The sequence below is a fragment of the Aquila chrysaetos genome (assembly GCF_900496995.4).
Source record: "Aquila chrysaetos chrysaetos chromosome W unlocalized genomic scaffold, bAquChr1.4 W_unloc_2, whole genome shotgun sequence".
Classification (NCBI taxonomy): Eukaryota; Metazoa; Chordata; class Aves; order Accipitriformes; family Accipitridae; genus Aquila; species Aquila chrysaetos.
Genome location: NW_024470322.1, coordinates 5,100,742 through 5,117,971, shown reverse-complemented (window position 1 = coordinate 5,117,971; position 17,230 = coordinate 5,100,742). Strand labels below are relative to the sequence as shown.

At 42.7% G+C, this 17,230-nt stretch overlaps 1 protein-coding gene across 1 annotated transcript in view; it reads left to right on the top strand.

Annotated features, from left to right (window-relative positions):
• The first annotated feature begins 7,203 nt into the window (after positions 1-7,203).
• The window catches only part of LOC121232941 (microtubule-associated protein 1B-like), an 86,798-nt gene continuing 76,771 nt past the window's right edge, over positions 7,204-17,230 (top strand). The window contains exons 1-3 of the mRNA XM_041121445.1: positions 7,204-7,617; positions 7,932-8,253; positions 13,118-13,219. Of these exons, the coding sequence (XP_040977379.1) occupies positions 7,327-7,617; positions 7,932-8,253; positions 13,118-13,219 (715 nt within the window). The 5' untranslated portion in view covers positions 7,204-7,326. The remainder of the gene's footprint in view (positions 7,618-7,931; positions 8,254-13,117; positions 13,220-17,230) is intronic.

Genomic DNA, 17,230 nt, shown 5'->3' with positions numbered 1-17,230 from the left:
CCCTATGCCCCTCAGGCCCCTCCTCCTCAGGACCCACTCCAAGGCCAGGAAATAGCCCAGGCCCAGGAAGGGTCAGATTCGGAACCTAATTCCTCAGCCCCGGCACCCCCTCCCAGAAGGTCTGCACGTAATAAAATAATACGAAGAAAGGAAAGATTGTTCCTTCTTCGGGAAATGTTGGTGCCTGGTGAGGATGAACAGGGGGGACCGGGAACGGGGTATGTGGCAGTCCCCCTTAATACAGGGGGATGTAAGAAAATTTAAGAAGGAAATGGGGAATCTGTTAGATGATCCCCTGGGGGTAGCCAAAAGGTTGGATCAATTCTTGGGACTGAATTTGTACACGTGGGATGAATTACAGTCTATCCTGGGCATATTATTTACCGTAGAAGAAAGGGACAAGATTAGGGGTGCTGGGATGAGACTGTGGGACCAGCAACATCAGGCTGGCCCAGCGACGGATCAAAAATGGCCCTTAAATCGGCCAAACTGGAATAATCAGGATCCGGCTCACAGGAAAAAGATGAGACCCCAATGGAATGGCTTGATTGAACCATTTGAGGTGGTTATTAAGAACCCAGAGATTCCAGTGAGAGTTAAACAATATCCCTTATCTAATGAAGGGAGAAGGGGACTAAAACCTGAGATTAAAAGACTATTGGGAAAGGGGGTACTCGAACCCTGCATGTCCCCTTTTAATACCCCGATTTTACCAGTAAAAAAAAAAATCCAATAGTAGCTATCGGTTGGTGCATGACCTAAGGGAAATCAATAAACGGACTGTCAACCGGTTCCCGGTAGTGGCAAACCCACACACCCTGCTGAGTCAATTGGGACCCGAGAACCAATGGTATAGCGTAATAGATCTTAAGGATGCATTCTAGTCATGCCCTCTAAAGGAGGAATGTAGAGATTATTTTGCCTTCGAGTGGGAAGACCCAGACACTCATAGGAGACAGCAGTTAAGGTGGACTGTACTCCCCCAGGAGTTTACAGAATCCCCAAACTTATTTGGACAAGCCCTAGAACGGGTTCTATGGGAATACCAACTGCAGGATGGGGTCGTACTAATACAGTATGTGGATGACTTATTGTTAGCAGGAGAAAATCAAGAAACAGTCAGAAAAGAAAGCATACGGTTGTTAAATTTCTTGGGCCTTCAAGGCCTCAAGGTATCACGGCCAAAACTACAGTTTGTGGAAAAGGAGGTGAAATATTTAGGACACTGGATAAGCAAGGGGACTAAGAAGTTAGACCCCGAACGAGTAAATGGAATTTTATCACTGAAAGCCCCGAGGAGTAAACAACAGATTAGACAATTGTTGGGGCTATTTGGGTATTGTAGACAGTAGATTGAAAACTTTAGTGCGAAAGCACGATTTTTGTATCAAAAGTTAACTATGGATGGGTTGCTTAAATGGACCCCGGAGGATGAAGAGAGATTAGAGAGTCTCAAGGCTGATCTAGTTAATGCCCCTGTCTTGAGTCTGCCTGATGTGAGGAGACCCTTTTATTTATTTGTGGCCACTGAGGAGGGGACAGCATATGGAGTTTTAACCCAGGAGTGGACAGGGAAAAAAGAAACCTGTAGGGTATATTTCCAAATTATTAGACCCCGTCAGTAGAGGGTGGCCCACCTGTTTACAAGCAGTTGTTGCTGTAACCCTGATAGTGGAAGAAGCAAATAAGATAACGTTTAGAAGTGAATTAAGGGTGTTCTCCCATAATATTCGAGGAGTTCTCCAACAAAAGGCTGAAAAATGGATCACAGATGCTAGGCTTTTAAAATATAAGGGGATCCTAATCCATTCCCCTAAATTGGAGATCGGAACAACGAACTTAAAAAATCCGGCGCAATTTTTGTATGGGGGTCCTGAAGAAGAATTAACACATAATTGCCTTCAGACCATTGAAGAACAAACAAAAATTAGGCTAGATCTGGAAGAGGTAAAATTGAGAGAGGGAGAAAAGTTATTCGCTGATGGGTCATCTCGAGTAATAACAGGGAAAAGGAAGTCAAGACAAGCAATAAGAGGGCCCAAGCGAATAACTGTGGTACATGTTAAGGAACACCAAAGAAAAACAACCCCTGAAATTCAGTAAAGCCAGGTGATATGGTATTAATAAGAGCCTGGAAAAAATCCTCTCTCACTCCTAGGTGGGAGGGGCCCTTTCTTGTTTTACTTACCACAGAAACTGCTGTCCGAACTACAGAACGAGGATAGACTCATGCAAGCAGGATCAAAGGACCAATTCGGAGTTCTCATTGAGAAGTGACCAAAGACCCTGACAGCTTGAAAATCAAGCTCCGAAGAAAAGTGGAGGAGTGAGACTGTCTTTTGTAAAAATCCTCACTGTATATGTTATCTTTATATGTTACAGGTGTAAACTTTGTAGAGAAAAGTGGTGGACACATTGCTCCTATGGGTATTCCCCTAGTGACATTTGCCACGAATGTTATAATTACAAACAGGAATTAATTGAGCAAGCATTATGTATGGGAATATCAACTGGAAAAATTATAAAAGGCTCCAAAGAATGGTGGGATATTTTTGCTAAAGGCATAAACCCTGAGAGGTGTTGTCTTTATGTAAATGAGTTATGCCCAACGAAGACTGAAATAGTGCAAGTATCCCGCAGACGAACAGTGGTCAGAGTGGGGTGGGGAGCTTGGGAAGTGAAGGATACAAACTGGGACGCATATAAGTCAAAACAAAGTAAATATAAAGGAGGTTCCCCTGAAGAATACGACTGCTGCTGAGAAGATAGTATACCTCGCTGCTCTAAGCAACAGAGTAGGCAGAGAAGAGGGCAGAGACGTACTGCTGTGGGGATTAAGGTTGATGAACTACCTCCAGAGAAGGCTCACGGAGCCTCTTGACTTATTACTCCCAAATAAAACATCCTCAGAGCTTCCCCAAAGTCTCCCATCTCTCACCAGGGATGAAGACAAAAATCAAAATGATTATCAGCACCCTTGGAATACCTGTCGCAAGGGTAAAGGGACACCACTTTTCTCAAACTTGAGATTAAACACTTGAATGATAGGACTGTTACTAATGCTAATGGAGACAACCCAAGACAAAGGGAACCCCCACCAACCTTACAAATAGACGCTTTATAGGTGGGAGGATCAAAAGATACTACAGCAAGTAATTGCTGCCGGGGCCCCAAGCTTTAATCAATCCTTATGTCAAATCATACCCAGGAACCCATGTCTACATAACTTAGGCTTTTAGTTTTGTCCCAGTTCTAACCCTGGAAAGGGGTATTGCAACCATCCCGACTCTTACTATTATGCTTATTGGGGTTGCAAAACTATAGCTTCTGATTGGATTCCTAGGGGAGGTCCAGATAAATTCCTATCTGTAAGGTGGGAGCCTCATGGATGTACACCTGCTTCACATGGTTGGGATGGAAGCCAAACAGGACTATGGAGTGGAAATTGCCCATATATTTATATTAATGCAACCAACCCGAAAGATCCTGCTTGGTTAACCGAGAGAATATGGGGAGTCAGACTTTGAAAACCAGGTGCAGATTAAGGGGGAATAATTACGATAAGGAAAGAGCTGGTGCCAAATAAACCCTCTGGTGTAAGACCAAATTCAGTCGTAACAGAGGAAGATGATAATAACAATATTGTACAGACTACTACTATCTTACAAGTAACTGTAATACCTAAGCTTATTTACCATCCCGAAGATTTTATTTATAACTATCAAACTACTCAGGCCCATCACATACAAAAAACGTGAGCCCTTGACAGCCCTCACGGTAGCAACCCTCATAGCAGTCGGAGCTGCTGGAGCTGGTACAGGAATAACCTCCCTCATACAACAAAATCAAGAATTTCAATCCTTAAGAATAGCAGTCGACGAGGATTTGGCTAGGATAGAAAAAGCCATGACAGCCCTAGAACAGTCTGTTAGGTCTTTATCAGAAGTAGTATTACAAAACAGACGGGGCTTAGACCTAACGTTCATGCAGCAGGGGGGGTTATGTGCAGCCCTATGGGAAGAGTGTTGTGTATATGTTGACCATACTGGAGTAGTTAGAGATACAATGGCCAAGCTACGGGAGGGGTTAGAAAAACGGAAGAAAGACAAGGAAGCACAACAGAGCTAGTATGAGTCTATGTTTAATTATTCACCCTGGTTAACCACCCTATTGTCAACTATTACAGGACCCCTTGTTGATCTTATTTTTGACTTTTGGGCCATGCATTTTTAATAAGTTGATCCCTATTGTTAAAGGGCGCTTAGAAGCTGCACACTTAATGCTGTTACGAAAACAATATGAACAAATAGAGGATGAAGGAATTAATCCTATCCTCGGGCGGACAAAAGAAGTATTAGATCGATTTAATGAACAAAATCAGGATAAAATAGAAAAGGGGGGATTGTAATGAACGGGTTAACTTTGTTCATGAAATCGCATGTGGAGGTAGGGATATTCTTCACTTATCTAAGACCATGAGTACCGATGATTAGCATATGTAGAGAAACGTTTACAGAGCATGAATGGGACTTGAGTCACCTAAAGAACAGCTGAGGAAGACTTCCGCCTTCATCCCAACAACCACCAGAAGGCAAATTATGACCACTTAACACCTGATGGCACAAGATACCGAAGATACCAGCCAGCCATCACGTATCAGGGACTAAAAAGACTGTATAAATAAAGAGGCTCTTCCCCTGTTTGGGTGCGAGCTTGTGGCGGAGCACTGTCTCCCCGGCCGCCCAGCGCTGTTTTGCTCTTTTATCGCTTGCTAATAAATTCGATCTTTTATTTAATACAAATTGGCTCCTCCAATTTGTCACGAGCGTCTATAACACTAGGAGTGACATCTTGCCTTGGACAAAGGGCCAGCCTAAGGGTTTGTGCATCACTGAAACCTCATTTAAAACTTGAAGATAGGACTTTAACAAAACCTGAATATTAGTGGGTAACAAATGGCATGCACCATCAGGAAGTATGTTCTAGTTTTAGACTTCAAGCGCTTTATTTAAAATTGCCTGTTTACTTTAAAAAAATACCAGATCTGGAAGAAAAATACAGTTCTGTGTAATGTTTGACTATATTCAATTGTGGGATACCAATTTGGTATTAAACATACTAAAGGAACAAAATCAAACCAAAACAAAGCAAACAAAAAGCCAGACAGCAGTGGGTATCAATCTTTGTCTCTTTAAAACAGCAAGACATATTCCATAGTCCACATGTGTTTTGCTATTTTTTCTACTGAAGTTGCATATCTATGTGATTTAGCTGCAGCTAGGAAGCTGGTATCGCTTTCAAACATTATGGATCACATGTCACTGAGTCAGCTTTATATAGCATATCTCCACATTTCACCCAGCAGCAGATCTGTTGATATGGTCCATATTGCAGAATAAAAATGGGTTTCCAGATACAGAAAGATGATGACAAACGAAACTACTGGAGTGAGACTCCAACAGGGCAAGTTATAGCATGAACACTGACCATGGAGCTGGGAACCTGCAGCTTTCTCAGAGATACATCCATGAGGTTAAAGCATCTTTTCTTGTCTGACTTCCATCTCAGATGAAGCAGCATATGCTTGTGAATACATGAGGGCAGAGGTCTGCATCCCTTAAAGAGTTTAGCACAAGACCATTTTCTTCCAAAGGTAGCCTCTTGTCCTTAGGGTTTTAATGTGTGAAACATCTCCCATCACAATACAGTTTGACTGTAACAGTTCACCTTTTATCATACCATGTTCTAGCTGCATATTCTTTTACAGAGCAATATAAAATAGAGGACTACCTCAGCAGGCTATTTCAAGTATATCTGTATTACCTACCTGTATGTAAGTGTTTTCTTCTTTGACACAATACATTCATTTCACCTTTTACTTTTCAAATCCACAGGTAATTTTCCAGTTATGTATGTACTCATTTTTTTCTTAAAATAAAGTGCTAAAAAGCACATATAATGCATTTTGTATACTGGCATGCATTTCTCAGTAATGCATTTAACCTGCTGTGCTTGCGAGGCAAGTAATTGTTTTACTTTTATGTCCGGGAACCACTACCGGTCTATTCTGCAACCAGTTAGCAAGTCCCCTTGGAAAGCTCCTTCCACACTCCAGAGACCAGATGCTCTTGTTGGTGATTGAAATAAAGGCATATCCCAAAGCCACGTACTGCAGTGAGAGAAGCCAGAAGCTGGCTTCCTCCAGTGGGCACCATGTGGCAAGCCTTGAGGATATCTATAATTACAATACAGACTATTAGGATGGAGGTCATATAGGACATGGCCAGAGGAGTGGACATTATTTCTAGGTAGACATCTACACTATCTCATGGAAACTTCTAGGCTCAGCAAAGAAACACCAAAGTCATAGCTGGGCTCATACAAATGGGGGCACCCAAAGAGCAACACTGTACCCATGAATACCTTCCCAACTTTAGAACTGCTACTAGTTCTTCTGCATCTATGCCATTGCATTTGTTCTATTAGCTGTGTCAGCTCTAGTGAAGAATGAGCACCACTGCTCTTTATCGCTGTGTCATCTCAGCCACCTGATCTGGCTGTAAAAATGCTTGTCCTCAGTCTATAACCTTCAGTGTAACGGCAGCTCAGAAAAATATTCTACTTTGGATGCACCATCCAAACACATCACACCATATTAGTCAAGGCTCTCAATGCTGTATTTATGCAGAGGAACTATTCATATTAAAAACACTAGGTGCTATAGGCAGATATAACATTATATAACATTAACTAGCACCTACAACAACGGGGTTTCAATCTTTGTGGGTTCCTCTAGGCAAATAAGACATGTTAATTAGAATGAGTGCAGTGTGCCCTGAAACAAAGTACATATTCTAAGAAAACAGGACTGATGTATTGGTTCATCCAGGCAAATACTCTGTGTTTCTGAGGAGCAGGCAGGGAATTTGAGCAGTCAGTACTGGAAGGAGCTGCACACAGAGGAAGTGTCTTCTCAGTCAGGGACCAGAAGTTATCTTAAAAACCAGGCTATAAAAGTTTATATCCTTTCCTAGGTCACAGTGAGATTTCTTCCACATCACTTTAGCCATATAAACAAGATACTTAGTGTAAATCAGTGCCTGGCTTCTGTCAGTAAAGAGAAACATCTTAGAGAGGCTGATTTATCTCAGACTGCTCTATCCCATTTTAGGGGAGGATAAAACACTTTTAGGAGGTGATTGAATATCCATGGGCCTTGAATATGTGCAGAAAACCTGTTTGAAGTATCTTATTAAGTGAACTCTTTTCAAACAAAAAAAAAAGGTAACAAGAATATTTAGATTGCCAGTTGGGAGGGGGGGAAATATGGCTCAAATTTTGCTGCAGTGCTACAGTGAGATGCAGGAGACTGGACTCTCGGCCTTGGACAGTGGAGCTGCTTTTTTCATCCAGCATCGGGGTGCAGCTGGAGCCCTGATGCTGGCTTTCCCAGATGAGCTCACCAGGTCTGCCAGGGCATCACCTGCAGCTCCTCATGGCACGGCCACCATGCTTCAAGACTCAGACCCTGGGAGGGCCTCGGGGAGCAGGAGATGGCCAGGCCAGCAGAGCGAGGCCCTGGGGGAACAAGGGATATGGGATGACCAAACCAGCAGGGTAAGACAGCAGGAGGGCACAGGGAAAGGGTGTGTGTGTGAGGGACGTGGGACCTGTGCCAGCTGGGGCAGCACGGGCAGAGGGGTCACGCGGCGGGCTGGGGCACACCCCGAGGCCGCCATCGCGGTGGCCCCTCGGGACATTGTTCACACCCCGCGTCCTTCCTGCTTCCGGGGGCCGCCGCGGGGAGAATTTGCCGCAGATGACATCAGCTGCGGATGCTGGAAAAGTGGCGGTGCGGGGATGCGCCGGCTCCCCCCCCTTCTTCTTCTCCTCCTCCTCCTCGTCGTCATCCTCCTCCTCCTCCTCGCCAGGTCCCTGCCCTGCACCGTCTCCGTATAAAAGCGCCGCCGCCTCCCCGCCCGCCCTCACTCCCTGCCTCCTGCGGAGCCGCCGCCGAGCTGCCCTTCTCCCCCCAGCGCCCCGGAGCCGCGGGGCGGAGCGGGGCGCCCGCGATGGCCACCGTGGTGGTGGTGGAAGTGGACTCGGAGCCCTCCTGTAGCATTCCCAACCCCACCTCCCTCTCGCCCAGCCTCTCGCACCGCTTCCTGGACAGCAAATTTTACCTGCTGGTGGTCATCGGCGAGCTGGTGACCGAGGAGCACCTGAGGCGGGCTATCGCCAACATCGAGCGAGGTGAGGCGGCGGGGAGCGGGGCCGCCGCAGGCAGCGCCGCAGCCCCCCGTAGCCCCCCCCCCCCCCCACAGACACGTGAGCTGCGAAGTCGTGGTCTCCGGTTTCTTTTTATTTCACGAGGGGCTCGTCGTCCCGTCTGCGCGCACGCCCCTCCCGCCCCACCGGACTCGGAGCCCCTCTGTCGGGTGCGAGCGCCAGGGAGCCGCCCGCGGCGGTCAGCGGCTGCGGGCCGGGCCCCGTGCGGCGTCCGGCGGCGGCTCCCTGCTGCCGCCCGCACAAAGATCCGCAGTCGGCTCGGCGCGTACAGCGCCCCGCTGTCCATCCCCAGGAGCGTCTGCCCCGCCGCTAGCAGCGGGCGAAGGGGCAAGTCCCCTCCTCACCATTGTTGGGGCGGAGGGGCTGCGGCAGAAGCCGAGCGCTGTCGAGCCCGTCTGCCCAGAAACAGCGGCGGGTGGGCGTGGCGCGGTCCGCACTGCGGTCCCTATGGCAGCCCGGAGCGGACAAAGGGCGTCCGCGCCGCCGAAAAAAACCGGCGTCTGGGGCTGGGGTGGCCGGGCTGCGGGGCGGCTGTTCGGCATTTTCCTCGGTTCCCCTTCAAACCCCTGTCCCCCACCGCGAAACCAAACCAGAGGGATTCGGGGCGTTTTCCTTCTCGGTGACAAAGACTCCCTGAGCAGGAATGCAGCTGTGCCTATTGTGTCTAACTTTCGGCAACAAGACTTTTCTCTTGGCTGGAGAATTTTTCAGGACCTAAGCTTTATATGCACATATATATTTCAATAAAGAAAAATATATGGGTAATAAGGCTAATATCTGAGTGCTCAGCCTCATTATTGTCCAGCTACGGGATGCTATGACTCACTGTTTATTTGTCCTTTTCTTAAGACAGCAATACAGGAAGGTATCGCAAGTGAAATGACAGTTTTATAAGTTCTCGATGTGGTTTCTGATACAATAGATTGCAGTGTACATGGAGAGGGGAAAAAAGCCCTGTTGCCATAATAGTGGTATGAAGCACAAAGAAAATTATTGCTGGACCCTATAGTTTGTTAAACTCAATTGATACATGATTTTGTAACATATTTTTGTTCTGGGCTGGTGAAAGCAGAAATATCAGAAACCTGCCATTGTTAGAAGGGAGAAAGAGACCTTGGAAAGGGGCACTGGTAGCAGCCTTGCCATGTAGGTGTGGTTCAGCAGTCCAGCTAGGGCTTAATTTGTCTCTATTGTTGTTTTCTCAACTATTGTTGCTTTAGTTGGCCATTTCTCTTGATTCTTTTTTCATGACTGTTTGTGATAAAGGGCTGCCTCATCACAGCTAATCAGCTTCACCGTGACCTGTTCATCTTTATTGCTACCATTGTCTCCTAGGGAGAACTACTGAGGCAGATGCTTTGTCATTCAAAGCCTCTTCAGCATTGCATTTTCCTAATGCTATCTAATTTTTGGTTGTGTCAGAAGTAAATTGGCTGCATTTAATTAAATTATTAAAATTTATAGAGCAAACAGATAAAACTTATGCCCTTAAGACATTTGATGTCATCCTTCCTCTGAAGAAATGCTCTTCAGTCTCTTCTTGAAGCTTCTATTGTACAGTTGCTGCTGCATAGCTCTGTTGCTGCTACCTCTTGCCACTAAGCATAACACCCACTTACAGTTTTAGATGTTCAGAAGGAATGCTTTGGCCTTTTTATTCATCATTTTGGATTAGAGGTCAGACGATCTGACTGGGATTTTGCCTGCCAGGAAAAAGCCTTGATCAAATTTTGAGGTGTATTGTTCTGTGGATGAGTACGCTGGGAGTCTGAAGCTCTATCTGTGTGAGGCAAATATGGGCTTGACTAATCTCTCATAGGAAAGTATGCTGTAGTCTGGAAAAAATGGCTTCTTTCAACCTTTATTCTCAACAGATCCTTAAATGCGTTTAGGGTTCTTGATAACTGCCTCGCTGTCTTCTCTGGTACATCTCCTAAGTACCATCACTGAAAAGTGTGGATTCATGCACTGAACTGCAGCACAATGTGTCAAAGAAAACATCTGCTGATAACACATCAGTGGCGTGATGCTATGCAACCTGGTGGAATGCAGAGTCATTTCTTAATATATCATGAAGAGGGAATGGTGTGGCAAGCTGCATTTTCAATAATTACATTTAAGATGTCACTTTGCTAAGGGAGCAATCCTCCAACCCACCGTCCACCAAAAAAGAAGGTGGGAGCAAAGAGAAAGCTTCAAGATTTTTCCGCTGATTTGGCAGATGCCACTGGGTGTGCCCTGTCTGCTGTCTGATAAGTCCTGTGTCTAGTGGCATTGCACTCCTAAGCCTGCAGAAAGAAATAGCTCCAGTTCAGTCATACTTCCAGTAGTTACTTCCATGCTGTTAATGATATACATCATTGGATTGACCTTGAATTTTAGTTCCAGAATTACCTCCATTCTACCCAAACCTGATTTGGTTATATAATGTATATAATATATATAAAATACATTATACTACATTATAATGTATATGCACAATTTTTGCATCCAGAATGCTGAATCACGCAGCTGCAGATTTGGAATATTCTATTCAAATCCCAACTTCAGCTTCTAGGACTACTGTGTGCATGGTATGTCTAGGCTTTTTCTTTTTTTTTGGGGGGGGGGGTATTTATTTCACATTGAGTCCTGTATTTTGGACATTTCCTGGCTCAGCAGTCTGACTATGCCTAATCAGAATCTTATCCCTACTGCAAATTTGGATTCACAACAAAAGCAGCTAGGGATGGATGGTGGACAGATCCTATCACTAGCAGCATTGCTGAATCATAGTCCATATTGCTTAATTGACCTCCGGAAAGTTTTGTAGTCTCCCCACACAAGCTTGCTGTCAGAGGCCAGCGAGCTGTTTATCTTCTAGCTTCTTGAAGTCCAGCACTCATTCATTCAATGTACTTCAGCTTTGTGATCAATGTCAGCTTACTAGTCATAGTTTTCATATGCACTGTACATGTGTGGTCTTATATCATGTTTACTTTCTTGCTCTCAAATATTCCAACACCTGGAAAACATTAAAGTCTGTTGAGCTGTATTTGTCTGCCAAAACTATGCTCCAAAAATGCACCATATGGCCAAGAGATTTTTGAGAAATGAAAATAAGGAGACTTACAGAAGAGACTCACTGATTATGCCTCTGAACAATGATGCATAATTCAGGAAGTGGAGGTGGCTGGTTATAGTTCAGTTATTTTTCTCTTGAGTGGTTATGAAACACACAGGTGATACTGTATTTCCAAATTTATTTAGTTTCTAATGGCAGCTACTTAATAGCTGGTAGCATATCCCAGTAAGAAGCATGCTCCTACCTTGACTGGGATGCTGACAAGGAAAAGCACTGGATGAATTCTCCCTGAAGAGGCTTCAGGCTCTTGAAATGCAGATGTTCATATTTGCATGGAGAACCTACCCAGAACTGCAATGAGAGACCGGCAGCACAGATCTGGTTTCTCTGCTATTCCCCCTCTTTCTCCTCCTCATCCTTCAGCCCTACAACATGGCTTCTGCCAGCACGAGGCTTGACATTTCTGCTGCCTTGAAAGAGAATAAAGCATGAGAGGCAGCGTTGACAGTAAAGTTCACAGCCTGAAATCCTGACAGAGTTACCAGCAGAAGTGTTAGTGCTAGTCTCACGGTAAGGGCTTGACCACACACCTCTTCAGGCATCTCCTGCACCCCAAAGGTACCAAACCCCAAAGTGATTTAACTCAACAATTTCATGCAAAGACATGGTCAGGCATGTGGGGAGGGGCCACTAGACACTTCCTCACCTGCAGTCCCTTCTGTGTTTGCCAGCTAATTTGTGTAAGTCTAATGACATTCCTTTAGGAAAAAAACCAAAAATCACTATAATGTTGGTGTTCAAAATCTCAGCAGTGCCTGGACTTACCAGTAGTGCAACTGCCTGCTAATTATTTTCAAAACAAAACAAAACTATAGAAAAATCTTAAAACATGTCCTCCTGTTAATTTGTTGTGGTTTTTTGTGTTATTGTGTTGGTTTTTTTTTTAATTTAGTCATCAAAATCTTATGGTAGGAAACTATAAATTTGTCTTTTGGCTGCAGTGATTTTTTTTTTTCCTGGTCAAATTTCAATCCTTAAAAATATATTTTGGAATAATACATTTTATGATCATATATGTGTCAAGTGTCTCATTTTCGAAGTAGCTGGAGGAAAAAACAATAGGGAATAGAGATGTGATGTTTATTTTTTAAAAGAAAAAAGATCAAGCATAGCATTTTAAAATCTCAAAACTAGAATTTTGATATTTCATAAATAAAAGATCACTTAAATTTTAATTTAAAATATGGGATGCTTCAAAGCTTTTGAATGAAGAAGTCAGCAATTTAATACTTTGTATTTAAATATTAATTTGCAACATGCTAGGTGATGCTGTCTTTTTTTTTTTTCTCGGGAGGACAAATACAATGGTCTTGCAATAGGGCTAACGTACCCCCTGAGTGATTCACTCTTTTCAGTTTTATAAATCAGTGTATTGCTATTTTAAAGTCAATTCCAGGACATCAATAACTTCTCATAATGTGGCTACTAGGATGTGGGAACCAGCAGTCCTAAAGCAGGGGCCTTAAAGGATTGTTACCTTTTGGAAGGGCAGATTTCCTCTTGCTTGTGACTGATCCCTGTCCAGAGTGCTTCTTCTGAGCACTCAGCACTTTGCAAAGGATAGCTGTGTGGCTTGAAAGGAAGAGAGGCTGGTTTTGGAATTTAGAAATATGCAAATAACATGAATGTAAATGGAGAAATAATCAATTAAAACTTCCAGTGATCATATATCAAGCTAGATGTGTTTTGCATTTTGAATTTTAGGAGTCCGATCATGGGACACAAACTTGATTGAATGCAACTTGGATCAAGAACTGAAACTTTTTGTGTCTCGCCATTCAGCTCGATTCTCTCCTGACATTCGAGGTGAGTTTTTGAAAGTGTTTGACAAAGTTTTGTTTTGTATGTTTTTTTAAGAGCAGAATTAATAAATACACTCAGGTATTGGATGGCCCACTTTCATTTGTGATTCTTTATGATGAATACTTTTTTCTTTCTTTTAAAATATGGCTTGAAAATTATAGTATGTTTTAACTTTCTGACAACAGGAAATGTCTGAAACTTTAAAATTATCAGCCTTTTAGGTTAGCTTCATGTATCTCACCATGATTACTTTGGCAGTAGATGTTAGTTTTAGGGCCCCATTAAAGTTAAGTGAAACTCACTTTTTGACTGAACAGTTTGTTCATGTAGCACCAATCTAGTAGTCCTGGAGACTGAAGCTGTTCCTCACTGTGGTAGGTAGAGCACATACAGAAAATAACCCCCAAAAAGTTAGCTCTACAGTTTGATAGAGCCAGAAATCATGTCATGGCTGTTGTATGAGTGTGGCTCAAGCCCCATGTTTGTCCCCAAAGGGCTTGGACTTTTCTCTTCCTTGGTATGAAAAAGCTGAGGGGTGGAGGGTCTACCTTGACTCACAGGAACTTTTTTTGGCTTGTATGAAGAAATTAGAATTTTACAGGGCTCAGGAGACTAAATCTTCTCTTCTACTGCCTTTTCTTCAAGCCTGTGCTTCCTTTAGAGGATTCATAAAATAAATAAAAAATCCAACAATTTTGTGAAGTGTAAAATTTGATTTATTCTGAGTGCATGGGAATCAAGTGTTTGGTAAGTTTTCTAACATCTCATTACTTTAACACAACTGCTGAGTATGTGTGAAAATAATCTTGGTTTTTGTATAAAAATATATAGCCTTCTCCAAGGAGTATAGGTTGCTTTCATTGGTGAAATTATTGTGGCCATGTGCACATTGACTAGTACAACCTAGTATTGATGAATGTTATAAATTCTGGCTTCAGGAACGTCTCTTAAGTATGGTGAAAAGGGCTATGAAATGTTGTATCATACTACTGCATCACATTCCTAAGGTCAGTTGCTATACACTGTTGACAAAGAGATCCTGACGTCTTGCTAGCATGACATCATTGACCTGATGGTCTTGAATAATGTACCAAAATGTCTTGTGTTACTAATTCTTCCTCTGGCAGCATAGATTATATATCTATATCTATAGAGAGTATATATAGAGATCCCATATCTATAGAGAGTAAAACATTGCCAGATTTAAGAAAAAAATATACCTCTATGATTCTTCCCTTGGTTTGTAAAACAACAGAATCAATACAAGAATACTCAGTGTGAAGATTTAGGGTCAAGGCATGTAGTTCCTGAATTACATAGAAGTAAACTCAGGCCTAGAATACATCTCTTTCATTTCAATTTAAATGTCATGAAGCCAATTCAACTTCTCAGTGACATCAGTTGCCTCGTTTTACAGAGAGGGTATTCCGATAAGTGAAATTAGCAGAATTTATTCTTAAGGAATGCAATATGCACTGCACCTCATTTTTAACATGTACGTGTTTTATTTTAAAATGTCCAGAAAAAAAAAGATCTTGTGCTTCTTGTTTAGCAAAAATATTCCAGTGTGTCTAGGGTTTTTTTGCTATCTTGTTTAGATGATACCTCTTGATAGCATTGCATGAATTATAATATAGCAAATACTCTGCTTTCATATGATAAATGAAATAAGATTGTGCACCTCTTTTTTTCAACAGAAAAATTATAGAATCCTCTAGGAATTTTTCTCTAGGAATAGTATTTTTGGTTGTTTTTTTCTTGTTTGTCTAGACTTGCCTATTTAGTCTGTCATTGTGTTGAACTGCAGCTTAATTGCACGTGACTGGAATTCATCAACATCTCTATGACAAGTAGTAATGAATGTGTTTTTCAGCACTGTTCAATCTTTAAACAACAAGCTGCCAAAATCTATGTTGAAAGAGCATTAAGGGAGCCTGAAACCAGGAAAGAGGGAACATCCAGAAATAAAGCTAGCCCTCTTGACCAATTTCATTTCTCAAATTTTGTGGAGAAGCCCATTGACACCTTCAGAATCCCACTGCACAGATCAGAGGACAATATTTTAGTCTCTCTAGTCTCTCTGTGGTTCTCTGATGCTGAATCTGCATGAGGCTCCTTTGTGTCTTCTCTACTGTTTGATAGGAAGGAGAGTTTTTTCTTGCCATTTGTTAATAAAATTTCAGAATGTTTGATTTCTGTTCAACAAATGTTGAATTTTGAGTGTTTAGCCAGGGAAACTGGCAACATTTATACTAAAGAGGATTGTAAGTACGTATTCTCTTATGGTCCCAAACTCAGAAATTCTCTGGTATTTGGGTAACTAGGTGACCTCTTGTCCAAGGAAAGTATTCATCCAAGATGATGGGATAGTCTGTGGGATTGAATTAAACAGCCTTTTTTTCAATCTTTTGAGACTGAACTCTGTGTGACTCAAACATAGGGACGGTTTACTCTTGAGGAAGGGTAGAGTCATTTAGTGTGTCTGCACAGCTCTTAGTATAGTGAGGTCTGACTACTGGCTGAAACCTTTTTGATTATAATGTTTGTTATGGTAATTGCAGTGCCAATTCAGTACATGCTTGTATGCTTCTCAAAGCAGCTTGATGATACATGCAGCAGCAATGTAAAGGGTAGGACTCTTTCTCCAAAAGGAAGCTTGGCGGAAACAGGGCCAACCCTGTCCTCATGCCATATGCCTGCACTGTCAAAGGGGAGACATGCAAGAGAATGTCTGTCAAAGCATTTGTATGTTTTCACTTGAGGAATTTGAAGTCTCCATGTGTAGTGAATAGCAATGTATATATTGATATTGCAGAGAGCGTGACCAGATCCCAACACTCTTTTTGTGCTCTTATCAAGGGAATGGATTGTCACAGTGATGTTTGTGCATTGTATATTCAGCTGCTAGGCAATTTATGGATGATTTATGATTCCCTGAAAAATAGGATTCAGAATGGAGATGCCAGCAGATCTTTTCTGATCCCTTGTAAAGCAGGTGAGTTAGTAGACTCCTTAATAATAATACCAAATCTTGCAGAGATGTTGTTGTCAGGTGCTGGTGAAAAATGAGTAACAGAGCTTATTAACTGGTTGCCAAGACAACAGGCAACATGACTTAAAATGGGTACTCCAGTGCTTGCCTGTTTTCTCTGTCATGTACTGATGATAACTTCCATCTTATGTTAACTTCACAAAGACAAAAAATTCAGAGTTGTAACATGTACGTGCTGGAAAAAGAACTGTGTATCTGGTAGTGAGGTGGAGCAAGTGGAGAGTCTTGGAAAGAGCTCTGTTGAAATTGCAGCTGTTGCTACCAATCTTAATTAAAAAAAAAAAAATTCAGCTGCATAAAGCTGCATGAATATCCTGCTTCACAAAAGACCGAGTAAAAGGATTTTGTGTGTGGATGAAGCCATTGAGGGCCCTTCTGCAAGACTTCCACACCTGCCGTTTTGTCCCTCAGCTTCCACCTGAGGACACTTGACTGTTTCATTGGTGTGTATTCAAATCCTTGTATAGATTAAAACCTGTTTTATTTCAATAGCTGTACAGTAGCTAGTTACCCCAAATCTAAGAAATACTGCTCAAGCAATTCACTGTGGCTACTTTGTATTTTGTCCTGTTGTTATGAAGAACATGTATCTGTGGAAGGCACATTTCCTATCTGAGCAGTACCAGAAGGTCTCCTATTGCCCATAAGTCAGCAGTCGGTGACTGCACTGACTTAAGTAAGTCCTTCTTTACCTGTGCCCAAGACTTTATTTTCACCAGCCTGCATGTGGCCAGGGAGGACCTTGGCAAAGTGCAAGACATGTTTGGTGTCCCCTCGGCAGCTCTTCCCTCAGCAGCAGCAGTGGACTTGCTTCCTTTGGGCTTCTTAGAGAAGGCCATTGTTCTTTGAAACTGTCATTACCCCAAAAAGCCTTAACAGCTTTCATTCTGAAAGTTACCATTTCAAAAGTTACAATTAAGGATTATTAGTGTCTGGGAATTTTGGTCATCAATACCCATAAC